The sequence below is a fragment of the Cygnus olor genome, chromosome 3, assembly GCF_009769625.2.
Source record: "Cygnus olor isolate bCygOlo1 chromosome 3, bCygOlo1.pri.v2, whole genome shotgun sequence".
In the NCBI taxonomy this organism is placed as follows: Eukaryota; Metazoa; Chordata; class Aves; order Anseriformes; family Anatidae; genus Cygnus; species Cygnus olor.
This window is the reverse complement of record NC_049171.1, coordinates 14,645,039-14,671,465: the sequence shown is the minus strand read 5'-3', so window position 1 is coordinate 14,671,465 and position 26,427 is coordinate 14,645,039. Positions and strand designations below refer to the sequence as shown.

The following is a 26,427-nucleotide window of genomic DNA, read 5'->3' as shown; positions in this document are numbered from 1 at the left end:
CAGCATTCTGGCCAATGTGTTTTCAAGTCAAACATCTCCTCTCATTTGGTTAATGCCTACTACATAAGCACTACAGCTATGCAAGGCAAGCAGACAAAACTTTACTGCTGAGTTGGTCTGCAGACTTTGATCTGACTTTTAGGACTTGATTCCTTTTCACATCTTCTGTGTTATATCCTGACCTTGCTCTAAAATTTTAGCTGACGTAGACTTACATCAACAAAAAACAGACACAGGACTATGTACACCTAATGTCTCAATGAGGCATGTGAAGATTTGTTCATTCAGAGCTTGTCTCTTTAACATCAGACTGAAATGGTAATATTTTCATCAACATATCTGAGAGTAGAAGCAATGTTTATGAAGTGTTAGTTTCGGGGAAAGATGCTGTAGAAACAAAGGTACAATTATTAAATTATACTGGAAGAGCCAAATTCCCCCCCTGGATAGACACGTGTCACTCCCAGTCATGCCATATGTACCCTCCACGTCTCTTAGGGTAGAATTAAATCCAGAAACTGAAATTTATATCTTCTCCCTTCCCAAACTGAATGATTATATTTATGGCAAGCGTATCCCATTCTATCATGAATCACTTTAGATCCCATTAAAAATCGGGAGTTTCCAACTGGAGGCTTAGAGTGAATTAGTTTTTTTCACCCCTGCTTCCTTTCATTCCTTTCTCCTGCTGGGCTTGGAGGCTCTGGGGAGCCTCTCCAGAGTTGCCAGGGACTGCGGCTCCGGCTGATGCTGGGTAACCGAGCAAGTTAAACAGAAAACGCTGGTCGGGAGAACAGAGGTTGGTGCAAGAGCCTAGGTCTCGTGTTTTGTCATAGTCAGAAGGAGTATGAGGGGGGAGAGGAAGGGAGAAATTGTGTAAAAAGCCATCTACTAAGAAAAGAATGTTTGATTTGGATCACAGGATGTGAGACTGGAGAATGTATTGCATAACTTTATGGCTTGTCCTTATTCGCAGTGATTCAGTATCCGGCACTGCTCATCCCATTTCTAAAAATGGTATTAAGAGTTACAGGGTATTCAGAGGTGATGGGAATGACTGAGGAATGGGGGGAAACACCTTTGCATTTTAAGGCAGACAGCAAAGACTGGGTTTGCAGGTCATCCTAGAGGTTGTTGCAGATCACTGGTTCCATGTCCTTCCCTACTGCTTAAGGGACGTTCACCAGGACCAAATCCCGGCATGTTGCCAGAGGCTCATTTGTCCCGTGCCAAGCTTAACATCATGACAATCCTTTCTGAGTGGTATTTCTCTTATAACTGTGTATCAGGCCACGTAAAGCCCCTCGCATGGAGAAGGAGGGATGAAGAGGGCACAATGCTCTTTGGGAAGAACTACCCCTCACCACTGCCATTTCTGACACCTCCCCTGCCAAGACGAGCCCCCTATGGAGGAATCCCTACAGCCTCTCTGGAGCCCTGTTCAGAGGCATTTTCCCTCTGCCCCAAAGCACTTATCTATGGGACAGCCTTCTCTGTCAGGGTCCTTTCATTATTAGCAGGCTCCTTTGATTCACAAGGCATCATCCAAATCCACAGGTCCTCACACCAAAATAACTCTTCTCCCATTTCTGGCTCTTCTGTGTGATGATGGGGGACAAGAGGGGCCAAACTCAAGGGAGTAAGTGCCAGGCTCGTTTGGAGTTCAGGGAGCGGCTTATCAAATTTTCATATATATCCAAACTCCCATAGCTGAAACAATAAAATGGGGGAGGGAGGGATGTTTGCTTAAAAAAAAAAAAAAAGAAAAAAAAAAAGCAGACCGCAGTGGTGCTGGGCGGGGACAGAGAGTTCTCATTCATGGCTTTCTTCATGGCAGGGTGAAAGGGTTTACCTTTTCCCTCTGCCCTCCTCCCGGCACCGCTTTAATTTTGGGATGGATTTAGGCAAACCCGGAGTCGGGAGAGCTCCTCCCAGCAGACTGCACCGGGAAGCGGCTGCTGCAGCTCCCGTAAGTACGCGGAGACCCACGTTGCCCGGAAAAAAAACCTATTTCTTCATTGACAAAAAAAAAAAAAAAAAAAAGAGAGAGAGAGAGAGAGAGAAAAGAAAGGGAAACAAAACCCACGCCCGCCTGGGGCTCCGGCGCCGGCACATGCAATGGCCGGGCGGCGGGGCCGGACTCCTCCTTTAGGTGTATTTAATTACACGGGGGAAATTATTATTAATTAAAATTAATTAGCTAATATCTCCCCCTCCAACCGCAAGGGCAACCCCGGGAGAGGCAGGACCCGCCGCATTCCTGGCAAAAGCGGGGAGCGGCTCCCAGCTCCGCGCTGGTGCCTTACTGGTGCATACTGGTGCGAGCAGCCCCCTCGGCACGGCTCAGCCCGGCACAGCCGTGCCGCGGAAGGACGCCTCACCTTGTTTACCCTGAGAGCGGCGGGCGGCCGGGGCGGGCCGGGGCGGGCCGGGGCGGAGCGGAGCGCAGTGGGCGGCGGGGCCGGGCCGGGCCGTGCCGGGCCGGGGCGGGCGGCGGTGCCGGGGCAGTACAGTCAGCCTGCGCGCTGGGCACCGTGCGGGCGTGCGGCGGCGGCCGGCAGCGAGGCACGGAGGCAGCCAGCGTCCCCGCCACGTAAGTAGCTATTAATACGCCGGGAGATGGAAGTCGGGGGGGGTGACGATGCCCTGCTGAAAGGGGAGCGACGCGGCCATCCCTTCCCCTCTTCCCCTTGAGAGAAAAAAAATAAATACAATCTGCTGATTTTTTTTTTAATTTAATTTTTTTAAGCGTCCTTCTGTGCACCTCTGTCCCCCGCAGTGAGAAGCCGGCCCCCTTCTCGCAGCGCTGCTTTATTTATTTATTTATCTTTTCTTTGTGTTTCTTTTCTCCATTCAGCCCCCAGCCCCAAATCCCTCCGTGCGCTTGGGATTCGCCTCCCCTCTCCCGGGGTCGCACTTTTTCCCCCTCTCCCGCAGCAGTCGCGCCGCCGGCAGCCGGATCCCTTTCGCCGCCGGGCGCGCAGCACCCGCGCATCTTGCGCGGCTGGGCCCGCAGGGGGGCGGCCCCGCGGAGCCTCCCGCCGCTCCGTGCGCTCTTTTGTCGGCCGGCCCGCTCCAAGTTCAGCGCTCGCTCCCTCGCTGTTTTCGCGGGGCATTTTCCCAGCGGCGGCGTTCCCACGCCATCTACAGCCCGGCGGCGGCAGCGCTGCTCAGCCTCGCAGTAGGAGAAAAGAAAAAAAAAAAAGGGAAAAAAAAAAAAAAAAGGCGCTCCCCCCCCACACTTGCGCGCGGCGCTTTTACCTAACCCTTTATCCCCCCTCCTAAGCGGGAGAGGCGGCCGAAAGGCGGCCGCTCCCCAGCCCCAAGCCCGGCTCCGCACCGCTCCGCGCCCGGCCGCTGGCGGGGAACAAAGGGCCGCGGGCTGAGTGCTCTCTCCCTGTGCCCAGGACGCGGCGCTGAGGCTGGGCGCCCGCCGCCGCTCCCGCCCCCCTCGCCGGCACACAAAGGCAGCCGCAGCTGGACGGGCGAGGGACCGCGCTCCACGCCAGGGCTCCGGTGCAGCGTCTCGGCTGGTTTTCTCCATACTCATGAACATACAAAGGTCAACCCCTATCACGATAGCACGATATGGGAGACCGCGGAATAAAACCCAGGATTTTGAGGAGCTCTCGTCCATACGGTCCATCGAGCCAAGCCAGAGTTTTAGCCCGAATCTAGGCTCGCCGAGCCCGCCGGAGACCCCGAACTTGTCGCATTGCGTTTCTTGCATCGGGAAATACTTATTGTTGGAGCCTCTCGAGGGAGACCACGTTTTCCGAGCCGTCCATCTGCACAGCGGCGAGGAGCTGGTTTGCAAGGTAATCCCTCTCCTCCTCCTCCTCTGCCGGGCTTAGCCTGCTGCCGGGGGTTCGTTTCCTGGGGCTTTAAAGGAGGTCGGGGGGTTCGGTTATTGACCAGCTTTAAAAAAGAAAAGGCGGAGGAGAGGCAGGATTAAAGGCGCATCCTGTAACTTTTCCCTCTCTCCAGACAATGGCCACGTTATAGCGGTGGCCGGGAGCCAGTTCTGCCTCGTACCCCGGGGATATTGTTCTGGAAAGAGCCGTCCTTTAAGTAGGTCTTAAAGGGAGTTTCAGGGCAGGAGAAAACCTCGTCTTCCCCACTCTCACTTTTCAAAATGGAGTAGGGAATCCCCAGCTAATTTTAAGGTGTTGGGACCTGCCGGCTTCCTCGATTTTTTTGCCCCTCTCCCTTGTTCTGCGAGTTGGGGTATGGGGGAGGATGCGGAAGGGGGAGGAGGTTGCAATCAGCTTTGTCTTAAAAGTGATTTAAAAAATCCACATCGAATTAAGCAGCCTGAGCTCCCTCACCGTGGAGGTTGTTTGCAAACAGCATCCTCCCCCATTGCACAACTCAGCAAGAACAAAACCTGCACACCTACGGTTTTCAGAAGAGCAGACAAAATAGCTATCCCACTCTTTGTAGCCTGTCTGCTTTGCTGAGCCTCCTCCCAGTTTGCTCCTACTATTCAAAGGTGAGCAGTGGGAGAAAGAAACCCCCATGCGTGCACGCCTGTCGAGGGATGTTCTCCTTTCGGGCTGAGGGAATATTTTCCTTTGTTCCTAAATTGCGATTCTCATTGTCTGTAGCGAGTCAGACTTATGCCACGCAAACCGAGGCAGTACCCAGTAGTAGTTTTTATAACTACGTAGCACATTGCAACCTTGCGACACCCGCTGCAGTGTTTGCATTGTTCCTGAAATATGGAATTGTGCCATGTAGCTATCTTGGGCAAGCGTCTCGTGTCGAACTAACTGCAAAACTGAAAAGTAGATGCGTTGTAGCTTTTTCACATTCCAGGGATTAATGGTAGTGTTGCTGACGGTTTCATACTTCTGTACTCGATTCATAAGAAGTTATGGACTAGCTTGTAGCAGGGAAGTGAAAATAATTGCTCCTGTTTGCTATTTGTGAAGGCTGAAGTTCAGAGGGCAATTTAAATGTGCTCATTGATTGAGTTATAAAACCTGATGTTAAGGCAACCTAGGACTTTGTGTGATTATTCAGGGGAAAAAAAGGGCCCGTGACTTTGCAAAGGACTAATATTGCATGCTGAAGTGAATGCTTTGTTACTAAACTGAAACAGAACATGAGAATTTCTAGAATGAAAGCCCTGCTCGGTGCAGCAGTACAGTGCTGCACTCTAGGACATTGGCATCTTTTCATGAAATAAACAGATCCCACAAAGCTGCTGCTCTGTGTGAAATTATAGGTGAACTTGCATAACAAGTAGTAAAGTGGGGGCTCTGCTCTTCTTTGTTTCCTGTTTGCTTTGCAGGATTAAGGTAGTGTTTTGATAACAGTATGAGCAGCATGACTGCAGCTCACAAAGGGTGGACTTGATTTTTTTTTTTTTCTCCTCCCTTTAAGCTGTATGTTTTTAAGCCGATCCTGACATTTGAATAGTGTCAGTTTTTCCGTATGTGCAAGGCACTACTTCTAGCTGGGCTCCAAAATATGATCTTAGCTTGAATTGCCAGCTCGTGAATACGCAGTTGTCAGTCCTGAACTCAATTTAATGCATTCTTTAAAATGCCTGCAGTATCATGACTAGTATTTGTCAAGTAGCCTTCCGGCTAAGAGACCTGCTATCTGGTATCTTATTGAAGATGCTCTTAGAGATTGCTTGCACAAACATTGGTTTGGATAGCAGACACATACTGATGATTCTCAAGATTCATTTGGCTGCGCCCACTGACTGTACAGATGCCGTTATTTGCTTCGAGGCTCTGTGGCATCCAAACAATGGTAACTTCTCACTTCCAATTTCCAGCAAGAACTAAATCAAACTGCAGCTTATTGGACATTTGCTGAATTGAGGCCAGGGATCTTACATGCTGGGATACAAAGAAGCCTTTTATAAAAGGTATTCTAGGCTGTAGCAGTGTGATAGTACTTCCCCTCTCCCCACTTGCAAACATAGTGCTGATATATATCCAGACCTACTTACCTAACAGCCCCAGAAACACAAAATGTAACTAATTTATGTCAGGATAATCTGGTTAGAAGAGAATTCTGGAAAGGCTGTTTTTTTTTTTTTTTTTTTCACGTGAGGGTTTGAGCTACATGAACGTTCCTGCTTAAATTTTATATTATAGCAGCCGCTTTGTAGTAGAGCCATTTACTTGCAATGTAGTAGTTTTGAGAACCAACTGTCAATGAATTCTCCTCTGGACTGAATTACACACCAGGGATTTTAGCAACACCCCCTCCCCACCCCAGTTCTGCTTCCCTGGCTCACCATGTCACCAGAATGGTTCAGTGTTAATCTACCGCCCTGTAAAATGTGTTGGATCTGTTTGGCAGCCTGCCTTTAAGGTTGTTTTTGCCTGTGCTGGAGTACAGCAGCACAGGTATGGGGTGGGGGGAAGGAGCTGTGTGAGGAGGGGGTGTCCCAGTTTTGTGGGTTTGGGGTCCTTTTCAGGGGAAGGAGTTAATGATTGCGCTCTGAAGTGTTAAAAGGCTTAGGTTTTGAAGCCTCAGGTAAATTTGAATTGAACTGCATCTCCGATGCTCAGTTTTCAATGCTTTATAAAGTTTCAAAGAAAGCAAGGAGGTTTGCTTCTTGGAGAGGACACAAATACCCACTACTGGAATATAAAAAAGAAAAACAATTGCGTTTTAAACCAGTAGGTTCGATACCTTTACTAGTTCTTTTTTTTTTGTTGTTCAATTAGAACGAGACGTGACCACCTTAAATTCTTTTTACCAAAGTAACAAAACACCAGAGAGTGAGTTATATATTGATAGAATTTTTATGCTGGTGGAAATGCTAATCCCTTGCTTTGTGTTACATCTGGAGCAGGTATAACTGAAAATAACCATCACTCCCATCAATACTTGGCTTATATTCTCCTTCAGCACACTGACTTCTGTTCTTGTTAATGAAGTCTTTCTTCTTTGTGTAGTATGGGCATTTCTCAATTGACTCAAATACTGATTCATTCGTCACCACTAGATTATAGTAACTTTTTATATTTGGGTTTCCCAGCAGCCTTTTTAATTCCTACAGCTCATTCATAAGATCAGTGATAACATACTATTAAAGGGACACTTCGCTTTTAATGGAGCACTTGACTGAAAGGCAGAGACTTTGGGGTGGTTTTGTCTTTGCCTTTTGAAGGGTGTTTGTCTGCGCTCCAACAGGCAGGGCTATTTCCCCGTTGTCCTTCTGATCTTATAAACAGCCATTGTAAAACTGAGACTTTGAAAGTGAAAGTGACTTTGCTGTTCGTGGGAGATGAAAGCAATGCAGGAAGTAAATGTGAGTGGTGACGGATGGTATTTTAAACCAGAAAATCCTGAAAGCTTTAATGGGTTAATAAAAATCAAGAGAGAGGCATGTGGATCAGGGTGGATTTAATTTGACAGCTTCTCTCAACGCAAAGCTACTGGTCGTGTTCTCTATGAGTTTATTTGGATGCAAAATAGAAGATAAACAAGCTTCCTTCCAAGAACCGCCTCTGCATGTCATTGGTCTTTACAGCTTAATTCAGATTACATTCTAAATTTGATCAGCTATTTGCTAATGAAACTGTTCTTGCTACAAGTTTTGAAGACTAGCCTTTTCCGTCAAGGCTACGTGTATCTGTTGTGTAGGGTTGTACAGTCTGTTTTGTCTCGTCCTCTGTGCCGTGAGCCTCTGACATCCTGTTTACATCGGTACAGCTTCAGCAGCAGCATAAACTGTACTCAGAGGTGGTGCTGTTAACAGAATTAGATATGTCCTAACTTCACTGTCCTTCACAGTGCTAACCCTGGCTTTACTGTCCTTGTTCCTGCAGGTGTTTGATATTGGCTGCTACCAGGAGTTATTAGCACCATGTTTTTGTCTGCCTGCGCATAAAAATATCAACCAAATTACTGAAATAATTCTTGGGGAGACAAAAGCGTATGTGTTCTTTGAAAGGAGCTATGGGGACATGCATTCGTTTGTTCGTACCTGCAAGAAGCTTAAAGAAGAAGAGGCAGCCAAACTCTTCTATCAAATAGCTTCCGCTGTTGCACACTGCCATGATGGTGGACTGGTACTGCGAGATCTCAAGCTGCGAAAGTTTATTTTCAAGGATGAAGAAAGGTAAGAGCCTCCCTGACGTTACAGGTGGGGGGAGCCTGAGGTCAGATTCAGAGTCACAGGATGTTGTGCTCTTTGTGGTCACCATACTGTTCATTTGTGGTACACAAGGTGTTTCACTTTCTTTACTTACCTCTGCAACCTGATCATGGGATGGATGTGCCATTTTACCTTCTGGCTTAGGAGTAAAGTAAGTATGGAGTGCTGTTTGTATCTGTGTCTGGCCTCTGCATCTCCACCCAGAGGAGCACCCTCATTCCAGAGGAGGGGATGTCTCCTGTGGGAAGGCTCTGTGTAGATGTCTGGTGTAGGAGCTCTGCTAACATAGATACAACTGGTGTTTAAAGAGGGAAGGAGTAAAAGATCTGGTGTATTAAAGAGGGCTGGGGACTGAAATGGCTCATACCGGTGAGGAGACATGAAGAGGAAGAACAGCCAAGTGGTTAATGCTGACGTAGGTTGGAGGCAAGGGCCACCAGTGTTTTTGAAGGACCACTTTGAGAACAGCTTCTTGCTTCCAGTGCTGGAAGAGTCTGGAGGCTGCTTCTAAGGGTATTATGTGGTCAGGAGTCATACTAAGACTAAAACTGCCTTGCTGTTGTGTGTACCTGCTTTTAATATCAACTGTTGTGGTGCTTGGGAAACTACCCATTTTTTTTTTGGTGGTGGTTTTATTTGTATCTCCTCCTTGCACGCTCTCCTCGCTCAGTAATTGGCTGGTAAATGATTTGTGGAAGGAGGTGGAAGACAGGGAATGAAGTAGCGTGGTATACACTCTAGGTATACACTGTTGAAGTGCTATTTTGGATGCTGACCCATAGCTATAGCATTGAACCTGTGGAAACTTCATGTCTCTTTCCTTGTGGTTACCAGTTTTCATTAATTATGTTACATCATGTATTTGCTTGCAACTTCCACATAAACCACCAGAGTAATGAACGCTGCCAGAGTAATGTCAGGCTTTCACAGAGGAATTTTAAATTGGAAGATGACAGTCGGAAGAAAAAATTAAATGGGGACAGAGTCTGCCTTTATGCTTCTTCATGTCTTGGTAGAGGATGGGGAGGTGTTTTTTTCCTTTCTGGTTCCATCCTACGAATTGTTTGAAAGCTTGGTCAAACTGTTGCAGAGTGAAGTGTTCTGGAAATCTTCATTAAAAATAGCCAATGTGTATCAATTCCATTTGGGGCTGTTTGCAGGGTTATAAGCAAAAACAGAAGCAAATAGGTTTTCTGCAGGCACAGTAAGACAATGATCTGAGAATGACAGAAAACTTATAGACACTTCAGTCATTAAAGAGAGGTTCCTAACCTTAAAATAAAAACGGCAACATCTATTTAAATATTCTTTATTTAACCTAATAAAAGCCAAATTTTCCAAAATGAACTTCTTTTAATCTTTTTACAAGCAGTAAAGTAAAAGGCATCTCTTCACTTCTCAATTCAGTTCAGGCAATTCACAGCTATTCCCTGTTTTTCTACTGTAGCCCCAATATAAATGATTACGGTTTCCTCCTCTTCTAATAAGAAAGTCTAAAATGAAACAAATTTAATGTCCTTTAAGAGAGAAATTCAAAGCAGATATATGTAAACTAAACATTCACAACTTTTACCCTGAGTTTAATAATTAAACATCGTTATGACATCTTTGATGTAGATAACAAGGAAAGCTGTGTCAAGTAGGTGGGGTTGTTTTGTATTATAGCTGATAATGTCCTAACATTAAAGTGAATTTTTCCTGGCCTTTTACATAAACTTGTGTGGTTTTGTATGAAGGACAGGGCTGGAACTACCTTTCCACTCTGAGCAAAATGAGCTCAGAGCAATGTAGTGGGAGCGGACGCAGGCCGTGCCGAATACTTTTGAACTCCTACCCTGCTGCTTACTAGGAACTAAATGCAACACACGGCACGAGGCCAAATCCTGCAGCCACCCAAGAAGAGTGGTGCGTACTATAACAGCAGTGTTTGCGTTTGTGAATGTTTTTAACATAACTCGTCTGCAAAATCACAGTTACTCACTTTTGAACAGTCTCTTCTAATTATCCACTAATTAATTTTAAAGATCAAATACAACTTGCTGGTTATTTTTAAGATAACTGTAATGTGGTTTTCTTCTGGATGTGTTGTTGACGTGTAAGTATAGAGGTATTGCAATGCTTTCTCCACTAAATAAACGGAGATGCGGTGAGATTAAATAGCGGGAGATGGAAATAGAACCAAACAGCGACTGGCTTTTTCACATGCTCTGATCATCAGACTGTAATCAGTCATCACTTTCAGTCTGCTGCTATATTTAGGCTGAAAAATCTTCCCGGTCCTTCCGGGTTCATGGAGGTTTTTGTGCTTTGCTCACACCCATCTGAACTGGTGTTTCGGTGAGCCTGCCGGCAATGCCCGCACACTGAGCAGCCTTGCATTCAGAAACTGCCGCCTGTGGGAGTGCCTGTGGTATGGGTGCTTCAAAATCCGCTGATGCTTGATACCTGCAGTGATACAGGGAGGAAGAAAAAAGGTGAAAATGATGTTTTAAGAAATGTCTGTGAACTCCACACCTGTTCCTCAGAGGAGGCCTTTTTCAGTAGTTCTTTTCCTATTTCTTCAAGCCTTTAGTACCTACTGATTTGAAACTTTCTCTTATTAAACACTCACAACTTTTATTTTAGGAAAAAAAATGGGAAATCCAGCATGCAGGCAACATGTGAATGGAAACTTTTTTTAAGTAAGATTTGTCTGCCCTTAGCTGTGGGCTGCCAGACTGACTGCAAGAGACAGAGAGAATATGAAGGATACGTGGAGGCAGTTCCATTTGTCTAAAAAAGAAAATCAATCGAAGCATTTCTTAGCACATATTCCTTCCGTTGATCCTAATGCTACCCTGGTAGTTGAATATGAAGTCAGAGCTCGTGTAGTTTTGCAGACAAGTATATACGGCATGGGAACTCTTCCCACCTTGTTCTTTTTATCTAAATTACAGATGGAATTTGCAAAGATTCAAGATCTTGATCTAGTGTCAGGAGTGCTCTTTGCTCCTGCTGATGTCACTGCGAAGAATGCATGTTATTTGAATGTTGCAAATCGCAGTGCCCTTGCGATATCGGTAATGAACCAGGAAGCAAGGAGGTAGAAAAAAAAAAATGTTGGAGGCTGCTGGTGCCGAGCATTTTATAGGGGTCCCAATCTTACTAGCAGTGTTTTCTTGATGTGCTAAATCAAAGCTAGACTGTGATGGTGTGTTACATCTCGCTATTACGTGTATGTAAATACATCAGCACTTAAAATGAAATGCAAAATTCCATAGTATGGAAACAAAACAATTAATCTGTGTTTCAGGGTACTTTATCTTATAGCTTCCTTTAATCCTGAACTGCAGAAATTTTGAAGGTTGCATTCCGTGAAAATGATGTGTGCTGTTGGCAAGCACCTTAGGTCTTTTATGTTTTATTTTTGTTTGCTTCATATAAAGGAAGATTGAGGGGTGTTGCTTTGGTGGGGTGGAAGAAGAGGCATTGTGTTTGTGTGTTTTTTTTATTTATTTGTAAACTATATGTGAAATAGGCAGAGTATTGAAATTTCATAGTTAAGCTTAAACCTGCAACTGATCTTGATGAAGCAGAACTTCTAAGACATTACCGCATGGCTGGAAATGTTTTGTAAGACTGGGTTAGCAAGCAGCAGCATATCCATTAAATGAGGGCAGTGACTTTCAGATTACTGAACACATAGAAAACGCTTATTTGCCATGCTGAATCTCACCAGACTTTTTAAATTACTTACAGGATTCTTGACTATTTAAAAATCGGACTATTTAAAAACTTCTAAATAAAATTTGAATCCAAGATATTGGAGATGAGCTAAGATAAAGCATGGTTTTGTGCATTTTCTATTTCCATGTGCATGGTGGTCACTTTTTCTCATCCTGGATATTAAGGTCAGCGTTGCTGCTGATCTTTGTGGTACTCTTGCTTTTGATTATTTTTGTTCTGTTCCTGTTACTCTATTTTTTTTTCCTTTTTTACAGCCTGCCATCATAGTAGGCCTTTGGGCAAAGCAACTCTGCCTTTCTCCTGGTGTCCCATAATGATGTTGCAGAATGGGCAGGGCTTTTTTTTTCTGGTTGTGCTAAAAATAGCACTATCCACAGCATAGCTAATAAAGCAGTTCATCAGTGTGATATATAGCAGATGCTTTGAGAGAGAGCCACCTCAAAGATCTCAGAATTAAATCAAGCATTTCTGTCGTGGTTGTTCCAATGGCTTTCTTAATACACGAACGTTTCTGCTGTCAGGGAATTATTAATTTCTGTAGTGTGTTTTTAAGCCTTTAATTATATTAAAATATTAGCTGTCATAATATTTGAAGCTTAAAGACCTTGTACATTCATCATAGTTGTTGAGGGGAAAATTAAAATAATTTTGGTATTTAGATATCATAATTTCCCTGTATTCCTTGAGTAAATATGAGAAATGGTGGGCAGGTGGGATTCAATAAAAGTAAATATCATTTGACACCTTCTGCTGTGCACCAGGGGAATGCAGCCAGTACAATCCACCAACTTAGAAAGCCTCTTAACACAGGCATAACATATTTATTTGGTGCTTTTAGAATTGTTTTATCCTTTTTTCCCTTCTAGAACTTCTCAGCTTTGGATGGTGCTTTAAGGTGACCTAGTTATGTTGCTTGCAATCCTAGTGATACAAACCTGGTCCCACAAAGAAACACAGAATATATGTGCTCACCATTGTCCAAGTAGGCATTTCATTTTCTTATAGTTAGCAGTAAATTTCTTCCCCTTCCGTTGTCAAATTGTAATGCAGTCAGCTCATTTTTCCCCTGGTGTTAGAACTAGTTGTTTTACTTACAATTCAATAGAGAACAGGTAAGTTAATGTCCTGGTCCTGGTCTTTGAATACCAAAAAAAATTATAAATAAAGTCAGTCTTCATCTGTTTTGTTATTTAAGTACTTTACCTTACCCTGAAAGGAGAGGAAAGGTGCCACAGGACCAAATAAGCATTGCTTCAGTGGAAAATTATAGGTCAAATTTCAAACTAAAAATTACTATTATTTTGCCTCTTAGTAGAATATGGTAAGGAAGGCAAATTCCATTACAGGCAGAAAATCTCTGCTGTCAGACTTCAGATAGAGGATGGAGCAGTTAGACAATTGTCCCCTACAGAAAGGTTTGTGCTCCTTGTTGCCTTCAAGGGGTTTGCTTGCAAATCTCCTGATTTCTGGCAGTCTGGGGATCAGCACGCTGTGGGTTTTGTTGCATTTGTGTCCCCCTTCCTGGTGGGGTGCAGGAGGCCATCTGTAGATGTTGATCATCACGCCAGCCCTCTGAAGTGCGTAAATCTCCTCCTGAGGGCATGCGGAGTCATAGAGGTTAAGTACTGTGCACAAGGTCATAAATGAAAGCAAAAGCCAGGGAATAGTTGGATGCTGGCTGGTTCTGGGGTAAGGACTGAGCTCCAAGTGGATCTTGGAACCAAGTCTCTTCGAGGTCCTTCGGCGCGACCATGAGTGGTGAGAGTGTTTGGTGTAGCATCTCTAGAGTTTGTAGCAGGTTTTACCCTCAGACTGCACTATTTTTTTGGTATTTGACTTGTAGCTGAATACCTAACTTTTTTTCTTGCTTCTGTGAAGGGTGGTGTGGGGATGCAGTCATGCAGTGGGCATGGAGTTGGAGAGAAGCACTGCATGGGGGTTTGCCTTTACCCTGGGCTGCAGGTTGCCTTCAGGTGATGCTCAGCCTCCCCTGTCACAATCGCTGGCTAGCCTTCCTCACTGTCCTTAGCTGGTTTGTGTTGACAAACTCCTGAATCACTTCTTATGACAGCTCAGCATTTTGTTTGGATTTGGAACCGTTGCATTCTGGTCACCAGCTTTCTGGCAGGCTCTTTGCAGGGGTTGTCACGTTTCTCCCCATCACTGGACTGCACACTGGCTTTCTGGACTCCTGTGTGTCTTTCCAAAAGGCACCTCTGGATGAGTGCTGCATTACACGTTGGCTGCGTCTCCAGATGTGGTTGGCATGGTTGGGTGCCCGTCATGAGACACCTGTCACAGGATTGCTCTCTCTGAGGGCAGGCACTCTGCAGTCCTTGGAAACAGATGTCTCTTGAGACATCTTGCACGGAGAGTTCACCAGCTTGCTGTTTTGAAGACTTAAAAACCTCCATCCAGAGACTCAGTGCAAGATACTTCATGTCCATTTTTGAGCTGAGGCTGAGGAAGTTTGCAGGCATCTGAGCTGGCGGTGAGCTGGCTAGGGGCAGCTGCCATGAACTGCCACAGTGAAATTCTCCTGCATTTTCTTTTTAATTGTCCTTATCACGCTGTGAAATTACGTTGGGCTAGGGAGACAGAGGAAAGGAGGAGACCATAAACAGGAGCCAACCTGGGGCATACTTAGTCTTAAGCACCTGCTTTTTAGTAATGTATATGGCTTGGAGACAGGCTACAGACATCTCAGCGATGGTTTGCAAGTCAGCTTGTAAAATAATGGATCTGCTGTGTCATAGAGGTGCTGGGCACCCACTGCAGGCTTAGAAAATCTAGGGCTTTTCTGGCAACATGAAGTTCCATTCACAAAATATTTTTTGTCTCCTTTCCCTTTGGAGCTTTATCATGTGAACAGACCTAAAAAAGATGGTGAATGTGGCATAGAGCTGACAGCAGAGCCTTTTAAAACTGACCTTTCATGTGATCTAAAAAGATAAAAGTGAGGTGAAGTAGCTGCCGTGAGCCAGATGCTTATCATATAATGGCCTCCTTGAAGGGTTGTAACTGGGCCCTTCTATGAAAGGGTCTGCATTGGACTTCAGAGCCCTCACCCCAACATACGCGCACACACATTGCTCCCTTCTTGCCTGCTTTTTCGGGAGTGTTGTCACCCTAGGCAATAAGGGTGTGGAAGGAGCTAAGTGCATGGCACGCAGGACAGGCTGTTCCCAGCAATCCTGTCTGAGTGCTATAGGGCAGAGGTCTTGGGGAGCCCCAGCCCTACCTGGAGGGGTGTGAGCAGGTGGTCTGCTTTTTTTTTTTTTTTTAGGTGTAAACCAGCCAAAAATGAGTTAAAAGCCCTAAGTTGCTGGATCCTGCATGTCAGCAAGGGGATGTGGGGCAGGATAGGATCTCGTCGGAGGAAGGGTGGGTGGGGATATGTAATTTTTAGAGGCTTCCTCATTCTGCGGAAGTACCAGTGAGGGAATCTTCCCTTAGGAACAAGGTTCATCCTGTAAAACCTTGACTGCCTGCGCGTCCCAGTTGCCTTTTGAAACATATCCTTGAGCCTGTTTCATTATGCAAGAGATGGTTTGTCTGACAGCCTCTGTGCAGGTTTTTTCACTGGAGCTGCGTAGGATGCTGTGTGGTGAACTCCCAGGCTGTGTGCCGTTACGCGCTGGAAGGGATCTTAACAGTGAAAGGAGCAGGATTTGAATTGATGGCATAACATTTCCCCTCTGATCCTGCATGCCTCGCTGCCCCGGGAGAAGATCGGGTAGTTCTGAGTTCAGGACAAGTCTTCCTACCAAGCTACAAATCATCCGCATGGGATTTCATTAGCTGCCTTCCCTATCTCACCGGCTGCATGAAGGCAGTGTGCTTCTGCATTATTTAGGAGAGATTCCCTTAGTTAAAGTAATCAATTAGCAAAAGAGAATTGTTTCCATGGTCGAGCTTCCCCCCCCTTTTTTTTTTCCTGCCTGATGGCATAATTGCATTCATGCTCATCTTGTCTTTGTGATGGGGTGCTAGCAACTGACCTTGATTAAATGACCTGTAAATTATTGGCCACACAGGAGCAATCCCTGATCTCTTGGGCAGTAACGAGTTCCTGCTGATGGCTTGAGTGCTTCCACCCAGGGAAAGGCTTTTCTGGCCTCAGTCAGGGCAATGTTGAAATATGAGAGTGTGGCATGGGTGCCTTTGTTTTTTTTATGGGCAGGCTAATTTAGGGGGGATTGCTGTGAGGCACCTCCCCTGTTCAGAAGTTGCCATTATATATTTGTCTGCAGCCATATCAGTAAAATGGCAATTTGGATGGCAATTCAATTCGGATGACAGTTGTTTTCTGATCTCTGGAGGCACGTGGCTGCTGTATAGAATCTGTAAATCTGGATCATCTCATTTTGACCCAACTTGAATAGCAAGTGGGTGGCGTGCCTGGAGGCTCTGAAGCAGGATGCCTTCTTCCAAAGCAGCTGATCTGGCCGTTGTCTCAGGGATGCTGCTGGACTAAAACTGTGGGTTCGGTCTGCAGTTTTTGTTCCCAAAATGGTAATAGTGGCTTAGCTGTGGTTCAGGTGCTATTTTCCATCAAATGGCTTTGAGGACAAACTAGAAGCAACTGCTTTCATTGATTCAGGCATGGGCTCCTTTACTACTGTTTATTCAGTGCAGTGGAGATATTTTCCTCTGAAACACTCAGACTTTCAGTCAGCATTTCTGCTTTAAATGTTCCATCTTTTTATATATATTTTCCCCCCTGCCTCATGAGCTTAGAGGCTTCTGAATAATTCCACTGATTCTGGTATGGAAATTGTGTTTGCTTTTGGAGAATAAGAGCGGAGCAAGTTTGAATGCCGGGTTCTTACAGTCCTGGCTTCAGTGTCAAAAGGCAGGAGAGTAATTTGCCAGTAACCCCTGAGCCGTGCAGGGAGAAATAATGTGAATCACCCTGGAAAAAAAAAGAAGTGTAGGATGTGCAACAAAGCCGTCTGCCAGAAACGGGTGCTAACTCAGGAGGCTGCATTGAAGAATCTTCTGGAAGACGTTTAATTGATTAGGTTTTGTTACATTACTGAGGAGCAGAGTCTGAATGCAGTCAAGTAATGAATGGCATATTGATAAGAAATTCAGAGTGGTATTGTTTTTCATGGGTTTCCCTGACGGTTTCTATGGGGACAAAGACGCATTTCCCGTCTGAGTGCTGCTGCTGCCCTCTGATTGCACTTCTGTGGTTTCATTCACCAGTAATGGGAAAGCATTCATAGGCAGAATAGCTTCCCCTTTTTAAATAGCCATGATTCAGGGTTGTATTTTTTTTTTTAATGCATTAGACTAATGCAGTGTTTTATCAATGATCTGATAGATGCATAATGCTCTTTTTCCAAGTGCTTATTCAGGGTCTGCATTAAAACTTGAAATTATGTACTGTAATTACGTAAGCCTTGACAAAAGTCTTTGTTGCCCTACAGTATGTGTACAAAGTGATTCTCATCCGGCTTTGGCAGTAGCTTACATTTCAACTTCAGGGATTAATTTTGTTGCAACCATTTGAATGGTCGACCTCAAATGCTGATGCTTTTGGAAAACTTCTTTCTCTTGTGGGGGTCCTTTAGCTGGCTGGTGCGAGTTAATTATGTAGAGAATGAGAGGTTTTTTTTTAGAAATGTGACTCTTAAGAAGGAGACTGATTTTTGTTTGTGCTTTCTTTGCTCCGTGATGGGAAGTGCTTCAAAGCTGACTGATTTCACATTTCAGCATTTGGTTTTGAGTCTGTCCCCTGCCTGCCAAGTGCAGAATTCAGGGTTGTCTGTCTGCGCTGCAGTTGGATGCACTTTCCAGCCTCTGCTGCAGAGGTTCTGTGTTCTCAGAAACTACTTGCAGTTTTGATTGTCTATTTGTTGTTGTTGGCTTTTATTCTTTTTCCTGGTATTTTATTTCAGTGCTTCCTCTGAGAGAGGAGGTTGAAAGGAAGATTGCTTCTCATCCAGGGTGTCTGTGCATTTATTTCTCTGTATTTAGATCCTTTCTTTCTTTTCAGGGTGATGGGATGGGGGAACAACAGGAAAGGTCTCAGACTTGCAGAAAACCCAGCTCTCTTAGGCAATGCTTGAAATATGGGAGGCCAACCAGAACTGGAATCGAGGGATACCTGTGTCTTGCAGAGATGCTGTGCACTGGGAAATAGCAGCTCCTAAGCCAGGCTGCTCCTTCCTTCTCAATTGCCTAAAAAACAGTGAAATGACTGTAAAAAAGGGGAGTGACATTTAGAGTTCATAATGGCATGCTGCTCAGTTGCTCTGTGACTGCAGACTGTGTGCTGTATGCACTGCCAAGGTGTGTGCAGTCACCTGTCTCTTAGGAAGAGAGGCTGGGTTGGGTCTCCCCTGGCTCGGGGACACGGTATGGAGCCCAGGAGAGCTCAGCCAGGGCCTTCAGCAGCAAAAGCTTGTAAGTGCTTCTGTGCACGGAGCTGTGATGTGCTCCTCTGGTGTCCTTGCTCTGCTCACAGGAGGCCTGTGTGGTCACCTTCTGTGGAGCAACCCAACTCTCCAAAAAAAATGAGAATATCCCAGTTGCTTTTGGTGGTAATTGGGAAGGGGGTGGTGTCAAGAGTCTTGCTGGGGCTGTGTTACATGGCAGGTAGGAGCTCAGGAGATACAGGACTATGGTTTGTGAGGAAGGCCATGGGCACTTGAGTGGGTCTCCAGTGCTCGTACCCCTGCTGGAGCACGGCCTGGTGAAGGAGCTGATTCCCAGCTTTTTACCTCAAACACAAGGGTGTTGTACTAGCTGAAGGTTTGGGGGCTGGCAAGAAGGGAGGAGGAGAGATGAAGGTTGTTTTTTTTGTTTGATTTGGGACCTTTTGTTTCCTCAAAGCCTGTCAACTCAGCAGGATGAAAAACCTGGTTGAGTGTTTGCTTCATTTGGCTGCAGATTGTGGAGGAGCAGGCAGATAAGGGCCAGCTGTTGTTCCATTTGCTTGCTTAAACCAAACCCGACGTAGCATATGCGGAGGGCTGTTGGCTGCAGAATGCAGCACCTTGCATGAAAATCAAGGCAGGGATATGGCCTTTTGTGTTCTGTGTCTGGTTTACTAGCAAGAAATGATTTCTCCTCTTGAAGAAAATGACTTCCGAGCTTTTTTTTTTTTTTAAGCACACATTGCAATCCACTCCTTCCACTTTTGTGTTGCATCCATTACAGAAAATTTGAGATTTGGGAAATAAAATAATTTTCTTTAATACACAAGCTGCTGAATGAACTGTTTCTTTAATTTTTTTTGGCAATGATTGGAAACGTAAAACAGGATAGGAGGGTAAGGAGTATTTCCCTGCACTGTTGACACTTGGATGGCAAGAGAGTGTGTGCGTGGGTGAATTCCCTCCTGCAAGTTATTTATAAATAGCATACCCTGCCCCGTTCCCTGTGCGCGATCTGCTGCTGGTAGCAGGAGTGAGTCGATGCTTTCCTGGCAGTTCAGTGACTTAATGCACGTTTGAGTAACTGGCCTCCCCGCTTTATTGCCACACATGCTTTTCTATGGAAAAACTGAGGTGGGCAGTGCAAATGGCACCACAAGTCATGCCTCTGCCTTCCATTTCCTCCTCTCTGTTCCCTGTCCTGCTAGAGGTGTTTTTTCACTCTACCCATTTCTCCTTACTGCTCTTCGTATGCTGGGCAGGTGTGGGAACATGACAGGGCTGAGCATGATGGAAGGACCCTTCTCCTCGACACTCTCCCATTTTGGAGCCTCTGAGCTGTGTACAGAGGGCAATTGCTGTGGTCTTGATAATTGCAGTTAGTTTCTCCTTACAGACAGCTTCCTGTGTGAGGTATTGCTGCTATAGGGTATTGTTTGAGTGCTAACGAGCAGTTGTCCATCCCCAGAATTGCTGTTAGGCTGGCAATGGGTAATTAATCGGGAAGCAGGTGTGTTGCGCAAACCCCATCAGCATCCGTACTGGAGGAGAAAGCACTGGCCTGTTTAATGTGAGAAGGAGCTGCCTGGACACACTGTGCTTGGGAGCCAGGTATCCTGCATTCTGTATTTATGACTTCCTGATTCAAGGCATGTTGCCAAAGGGGCTTTCACCTCTGCTAGTAAACGTCTCTAGCTGTTGAAAAGGTCCAAGTGTCATTATGAGAGTTTATGGCACAGTTGCCTCTGGAGTACTCCATGGAGTAAAATGCTCTTCTGTTGGTTCAAAGAAGATAGCACTGGGCTGCCCTGGAACCAAGTCTCAGCCAAAGCTGGCCCAGCTGTCTTTTGCAACTTAAGCCTGAGCAATGTTGTCTTCAGTAAACATTTAAGAAACAGGGCTCTCCTTGTCTGTTTTAATGCCTATTAAACGATGTGCTTTAGTCAAGAGATGCGAGTTCTGCTTTCTGGGATGAAGTTCAGGCATTGCCTGTGAATGTCTGTGGTATGGGAGTATGGCCACGACACAGGGCTGGGAGTGATCATACAGACCCATGAGGTTGAGGAAAGAGGACAGAAATGCCCTCAGTTGAGCTGTGATCCCCAAGTTGTTGGAAGTCTGCACTGCTGCTAGGTTACTCTTCTATCCAGATGCACTGGACAAATCCTGTTGTGTTGTACCCATTCTGCTCTTAGAGCCAACTATTGCTGGCATATTGTCTAAAGGATAATTGGTAATCCTTTTGGATGCCTTTAAAAGGGACAGATTTTAAAATATAGACACTTGCAGTCCAAATTAAGAGGAAAGAAAGGTTATGTAAAACTCGTGCTATGACAAGCAACTTTGGCATTTTTTTCTGCTCCTGTGTGATACTATAATGGAAGAAAATCCTTTTGCAGAGATAATTACTTCGGCACAATGACAAGTTCACAACACTTTGCAGGCAAAAGGAGTGTGCAATCTAGATAAAGCATCCATGTCATCCCCCTGCAAGCCCTTTGCTATCCTCTCCATTAATTTCAATGTGAGAAGCTCTTCTGGTTTGGCTGGGTAGATAAGCTCATCTCTGCATTCAGCTCACCTGATCTCCCTTACCCAAAGATCTCTTTAGGAAGACTGAAATCTGTCAAACTTGCTCTTGAATACTGGAATAAAGAAAAATGTTGGTTGGTCAGAGGATGATTTAGGGTCAGAGTGACAATTTTTATTCACGTTGAACTTTGTTGAAATACAAGTGCGAGTAACTATTCACCAGTGTGAAAGTGTCAAAATAACATTGTCTAGTTAGGGCTAGACGTGGATTTGAACATAAGTCCTACATATGACTGGAGTGCAGATAACAAATAATCTTGAGGCTTGTGTCTCCTTTTGGAAGTCATGTTTACAGAAACATTACTAAACACATGAATACAGCAGTTACTTTTACCATTTTATAAGACCTTACCAGTTTATTTACTGGACAGGTGTAATTGAAATCTTGTAGCTGTGTGTATGGCAATATTCCCTATATGTCTTTTTAACTGGTATAGAAGAGACAATACCAATTACCTGTAATAATAAGTACTGTGAGTGGAAATCTAAACTGTTGCAGTTCTGCGGTTGTTGAATTTTGTAGAATACTTTTATTACAATTGCAATTGTGTAATTGTAACAGCCTGGAATATGTGTGTTTTGATGTTTACTTACCTTGTGTGGTTTTTTTCTTTGCTTTTTTTTTTTTTGCCTGCAGGACTAGAGTGAAATTGGAAAGCCTAGAAGATGCTTATATTTTAAGAGGAAATGATGACTCTCTTTCTGATAAGCATGGATGCCCGGCATATGTGAGTCCAGAGATCTTGAACACAAATGGCAGCTACTCTGGCAAAGCAGCGGACGTATGGAGTCTAGGTGTCATGCTTTACACCATGCTAGTTGGACGCTATCCTTTCCATGACATTGAGCCTAGTTCCCTCTTCAGCAAGATCCGGCGTGGGCAATTTAACATTCCAGAAACTCTATCCCCCAAGGCAAAATGCCTCATACGTAGCATACTGCGTCGGGAGCCATCAGAAAGGCTGACTTCACAGGAAATTCTGGACCATCCATGGTTTTCTACAGATTTTAATGTATCGAATTCAGGATATGGTGCTAAGGAAGTATCAGATCAGCTGGTGCCTGATGTCAACATGGAAGAAGATTTGGACCCATTCTTTAATTGAGCACAAAGACTGGTGTTCAGAAGGTACACAACCTGGAGATGGACACATGAAGGAGCCCTTCCTGACGGTGTTAAATCACATCCTGCATCAGCCTAGCTTGGTAGCAAAAGACACTCGGAGGTCCTCGGATTGAGGAGGAACCTCCACAAGGAGCTAATATAACAAATGTAGCATGGGGACAGATTGGGGGGGTGGGGGGGAGCTTGCTATCAGGTTAGATTGATTTGGAGGAGAAAAGGCAGCATGGAGCAATTGTAGCTTCTCACCTTTTTGGAGCCAAGGAGACTGCACATGCCAATTCTGGTGCAGCTGTATCACTCCTGTTTCTGTTCCATTAAAAAATAGTGGTAACTCACAACAAATAGAAACTTTTTGCCTCAGCTCACATCTTGGCATCGCACTGTTAGATATTTAACTTCAGCCATTATTCAGGGAAAGTACAATTGGCTAACTTTTTTTTAATCGGATGTCTAATAATTAATGGGATTAATTTAAGAAAAAAAACTGGGTGCACAAAGACGGACATGAAAAGTGGGTGCTAAAAACAAACAAAATTTCAGTTCATGTCTCTTGATAGCTATTTTCAACTCATTTCTTCTAAATAAACTACTTAATATTCTTGTCAGGAAATGACATTTTAATGCTTTGTTCCCTTAAGGGGAAGTAACTGTCATTTAACAAGCTGTTCTGTTTTGTGTCAAATGGTTTGTTGCAGGAAGCTATTATAACTCGAACTTCCAGATGCATTACTGCTATAATAGGAGAGAAAAAAAAAAAAAGAAAACTATGTAACTTTCTTTTTTTTTTTTTTAAAGATATGAGATACTGGCTTCCATATCTGCCATGCTGCACGTATATGACTAGAGAGGGCAGAAGGCCCTTAATCATGTCTTTATCTGAGAACCGATCTCTTCTTTACCTGACTGGCCCGCATGTAAATAGAGGGCTCTTTATTATTGAAGAAGAGTATTGTGAGTTTTTTTTTTCTTTGAATTCCTCTCAACTTGGGAAAAGAATTGTTTGGGTTTGATTTTTGTTTATGTCCAGAATAAGAAATAAGAGGGTATTAATAAGCTGAACATTTATATTACAGATATTCCTCTTGAAACATACACAGTAATATGCACCTTTTGTATTGTCAAGACTTATTCTATTTATTGAAGAAAATGTCACAGTAGTGATGTATTAAGCCAGTACTTCAATTACGGGTTGACTTGGGATGACATGTTACATGCTGTAGTTAACACACTTCTTTTCTGTTCAGGTATTTCTGTCCCTAAATAACTTTTTATTTAGCTTTTTTTTTTTCTAGATAGCTTTATTTGATTTAGACTGGCAAATGTTTTTATTACTGCTTTTATATTGCTGTATGATATTGAAATCTCTTGGCATAAATATTTGTGTTTCCAGTACCTCAGTTGTTCTGATATTACTGCCTGTATACGTTTTGTGAAGTGGTCATGTTTTTTGGGTAGGTACATGTGGACTCTGTAGTATGTAAATGTTACTTGAATTTGTGCTTAATTATAGTATGTGGCATGTGCGTACAGCTACTTGGCATTTGACGTATGGATGCTATTTGCCTGCCTTGCAGGAAAGTTATGGTCCCACTCTCAAGAGGATGTTTCACAGTTCTTTATCAAGAGACAAAGCTAGCTGCAGCTGACCTGCCTTGGTTCTATTTTGGTAACTAAGAATATAAAGGAGTAATGTTTTTACACTCTGAAGATGGTGCTGTGTCAAGAAGGACTTTTTTTTTTATTTTATAAGTACCTTATAGGAGGAAAGATTGGTGATGTGCATGGTGGGGTTTTACTGCCTCTGGTGCTTTGTCATGTATTTGGTTTAATGTTTTTGTCCTAATCTCTTCAATAAATAAAATTGTGCATATTTAACTAAATTTCAGTTGTGAAAGATGTTCTTTAGGTCTGAGGTGCTGCAGGAGTTTTCTCTGTTAGGATCACTTAGCTGCTATATTTTGTGCTGCTAATAAGCTCTTGCCAGACCTGTGAGCTGAGAAAGCTTAGCACTTCTGTTTACAAGGTAACGCTGTAAGCCTTTTCATCAAAAATTTTACAGTCTGCTATGAATGAAACTGGCTTTTATTTTGTTTATTTTTTTTTGGCTTGTCCCTACCACTTATCAAGCCCATATACCTTTTTTTCAAGGAGGGCATTGGAATGCAGTGAGAACTATGTCTTTTTGTTAATGGGAGGCTCTTCCACTGATAGAGAGATGCCAAAATGGAGCAAGCTAGCACTTACACTTTCCAAAGATCTAGAAAAATGTGTATCTTGCATTTACCGCTCAATTCCAGAAAGGATGGATCTGAAATAACACCTCCTAATTTACTGTCTCCTACTCAAGGCCAGATTCTACTACTTTCATTCTTTTTGATTAATAATTTATAGATGCACATAGTGAGATTATGTAGAAGTGCATGTGGAATAATAGTGTTTTGTCAATGTGAGACAAAACAGATGAGTCTTGGCCCATTAAGGAAAGACCAGTTGAATGTGGCTGTGATTTCAACCAGGATGCTATCTGGTTTTGGCTTTTGTATAATTTGAAGGAAAAAAAAAAAAAAAAGCTATAGGTGGCAGATGTCCACCCCCAAAAGAAAAAACAAACAAACAAAAAACCTGTTTGACTCCAAAATAACAGAATATTGCACCCAAACTGCCAGCACAGGGATTACCATCAGGCTGTCTAGCATTGTGCTACATGATTTTAGTCCAGGTAATTCCTGGCACATATTGAGTATTTTGGTTGATAGGTTGAGAATTAAAACTGTTGATTATAGCACAAACCAGAAATGTTATTAACATGTAGAAACACTTGAAGATCAGCTTTTAAATGATCTGCATGCCTGCAGCCAAAGTTTAAATTACTTGAAACTCTTTCAAATCAAACTCCCACAATAAATGTGGTTTATGGAAAAAAAGCAGATTGTAATCAGTCATAGAGGGAAGGGAAGGGGGGGAGGGCACTGAGGATTTCCTTCTCCCCCACTAAAACTTATGTGAACGGCTTCTGTTCTGTTTGGGTGGAAGTAGCTAGACCTTATTTTACAGCAACCTGCATGCTTGCTTTTTCACTGCCAGTAATTATATGAGAAATGTGGCTGACTAATGATTGCTCGTTTGCAGTGCTTTTTATGTTGGAGGCAAAAGCTTTCTTGGTGCTGGAGCTGAGGAATCCTCTGGCAGCTGCAATCAGCTTTGTGAAATGCTGAAGGGGTGCCCTGTTTCCTGAGCTTCCTCATCCCCAGAATGAAACCCGAGAGGGGGATCTGTGATTCAAACAGCTGATTTCTTTCTCTCTATTTATTTATTGCTGCATGGTTGCTGTTCATCGAACATGGATACAGGACTTGCATGCTGAAGAAATCTTAGTAGCTTTCCCAGCGCTGTTTGACTCTCGCCTTGGGTAGTGACTGCACTCAGGTGCAGTTTCACTGAGCAGGGGCCATGGGCCAGGTTCAGCTACCCCACAGCCCAGGGGAAAGGGCTGACCTTGCAGGGTGGAAAGGAGATTACATGAACTATGCCATTTTGCAGAATATGACCCCCTTCTAACCCAATCAAAACAAAACAAAAGGCAAAACAAACTTTTATTTTTTTTAATTTACTCTGACTTCATTAGTTCATTGGTACAATACTAGTGTTTTCAGGCTACAACCTCCTCTTCAGGACTGCATGAACAAGTGACAATTATTTCTTTGGCACCATGATGTCATATAACCTGATCCCTTTGCGTTACTGAGGTGTGCGTTTTTTTAGGGGAATAAATAAATCCCTTAAAACTTTATTCTATGAGAGATGAATCAACCTTGGAAAACCTACATTTCCCTAAAAAAAAAAAAAAAAAAAAAAGCCCCTAATTCACCAAACCACACTTTCCTGGCAGAGATGAAGGGTATGAAATGTGATACCAAGGAAAAATTATTGGGAAGGGGGGAAAAAATAATACTACTCATCCTGAAATGATTATGTTAAAATTTGGAAATGTATGAGTGAGCCCTGTGACTAATAACATAATGAATACCAAAAGAATTAGTAATGATCAGTTCTTTATGCTTAAAGTTTTGTCTAAGGTTTCTATGAAAAACTTGCTAATTTAATAAGAGAGGGTATAGCTAACAACTTAACTAACTTGTACCTTTCCTCTTCTTTCAGTAGAAGCAAATGTTGAAAATTGGTAACACAATGAGACAAATTGAAATCAAAGTGTAAGGAAAGCAGGGTATGAATGACCTGTAGTATGGTGTAATTCCACTGGAACATGAAATGCAACTGAGGAGAATTTCTTTAGAAAAAAATAAAAAATAATAAAATTAAACCAGTTCTGGCATTGGCTTTTGCTTTTCCCATGTTCTTGTTGTTACATCCTTGGTATCATCCCCATGCCCCCATTTCTGGTTTTTGACTTATGAATTAAGCTGATTTAGCCTATCTGCTTGAAATTTTGATCCCCCCTCAGAAAC

At 43.7% G+C, this 26,427-nt stretch overlaps 1 protein-coding gene across 1 annotated transcript; it reads left to right on the top strand.

Annotated features, from left to right (window-relative positions):
- Window positions 1–2,466: 2,466 nt before the first annotated feature.
- Window positions 2,467–23,837, top strand: TRIB2 (tribbles pseudokinase 2). The gene is made up of 4 exons (XM_040552544.1): window positions 2,467–2,593; window positions 3,408–3,818; window positions 7,803–8,095; window positions 21,473–23,837. The coding sequence occupies exons 2-4, from the start codon at window positions 3,549–3,551 to the stop codon at window positions 21,939–21,941; spliced, it is 1,032 nt and encodes a 343-aa protein (XP_040408478.1). The 5' UTR covers window positions 2,467–2,593; window positions 3,408–3,548; the 3' UTR covers window positions 21,942–23,837.
- Window positions 23,838–26,427: the final 2,590 nt, after the last annotated feature.

Excerpts from the sequence above, each read along its gene's own strand:
- TRIB2 (XM_040552544.1), top strand. The coding sequence starts at position 3,549 with ATGAACATACAAAGGTCAACCCCTATCACGATAGCACGATATGGGAGA. Across the intron at positions 3,819-7,802 it reads GCGAGGAGCTGGTTTGCAAG|GTGTTTGATATTGGCTGCTA; the intron begins GTAATCCCTCTC and ends TTGTTCCTGCAG. Across the intron at positions 8,096-21,472 it reads ATTTTCAAGGATGAAGAAAG|GACTAGAGTGAAATTGGAAA; the intron begins GTAAGAGCCTCC and ends TTTTGCCTGCAG.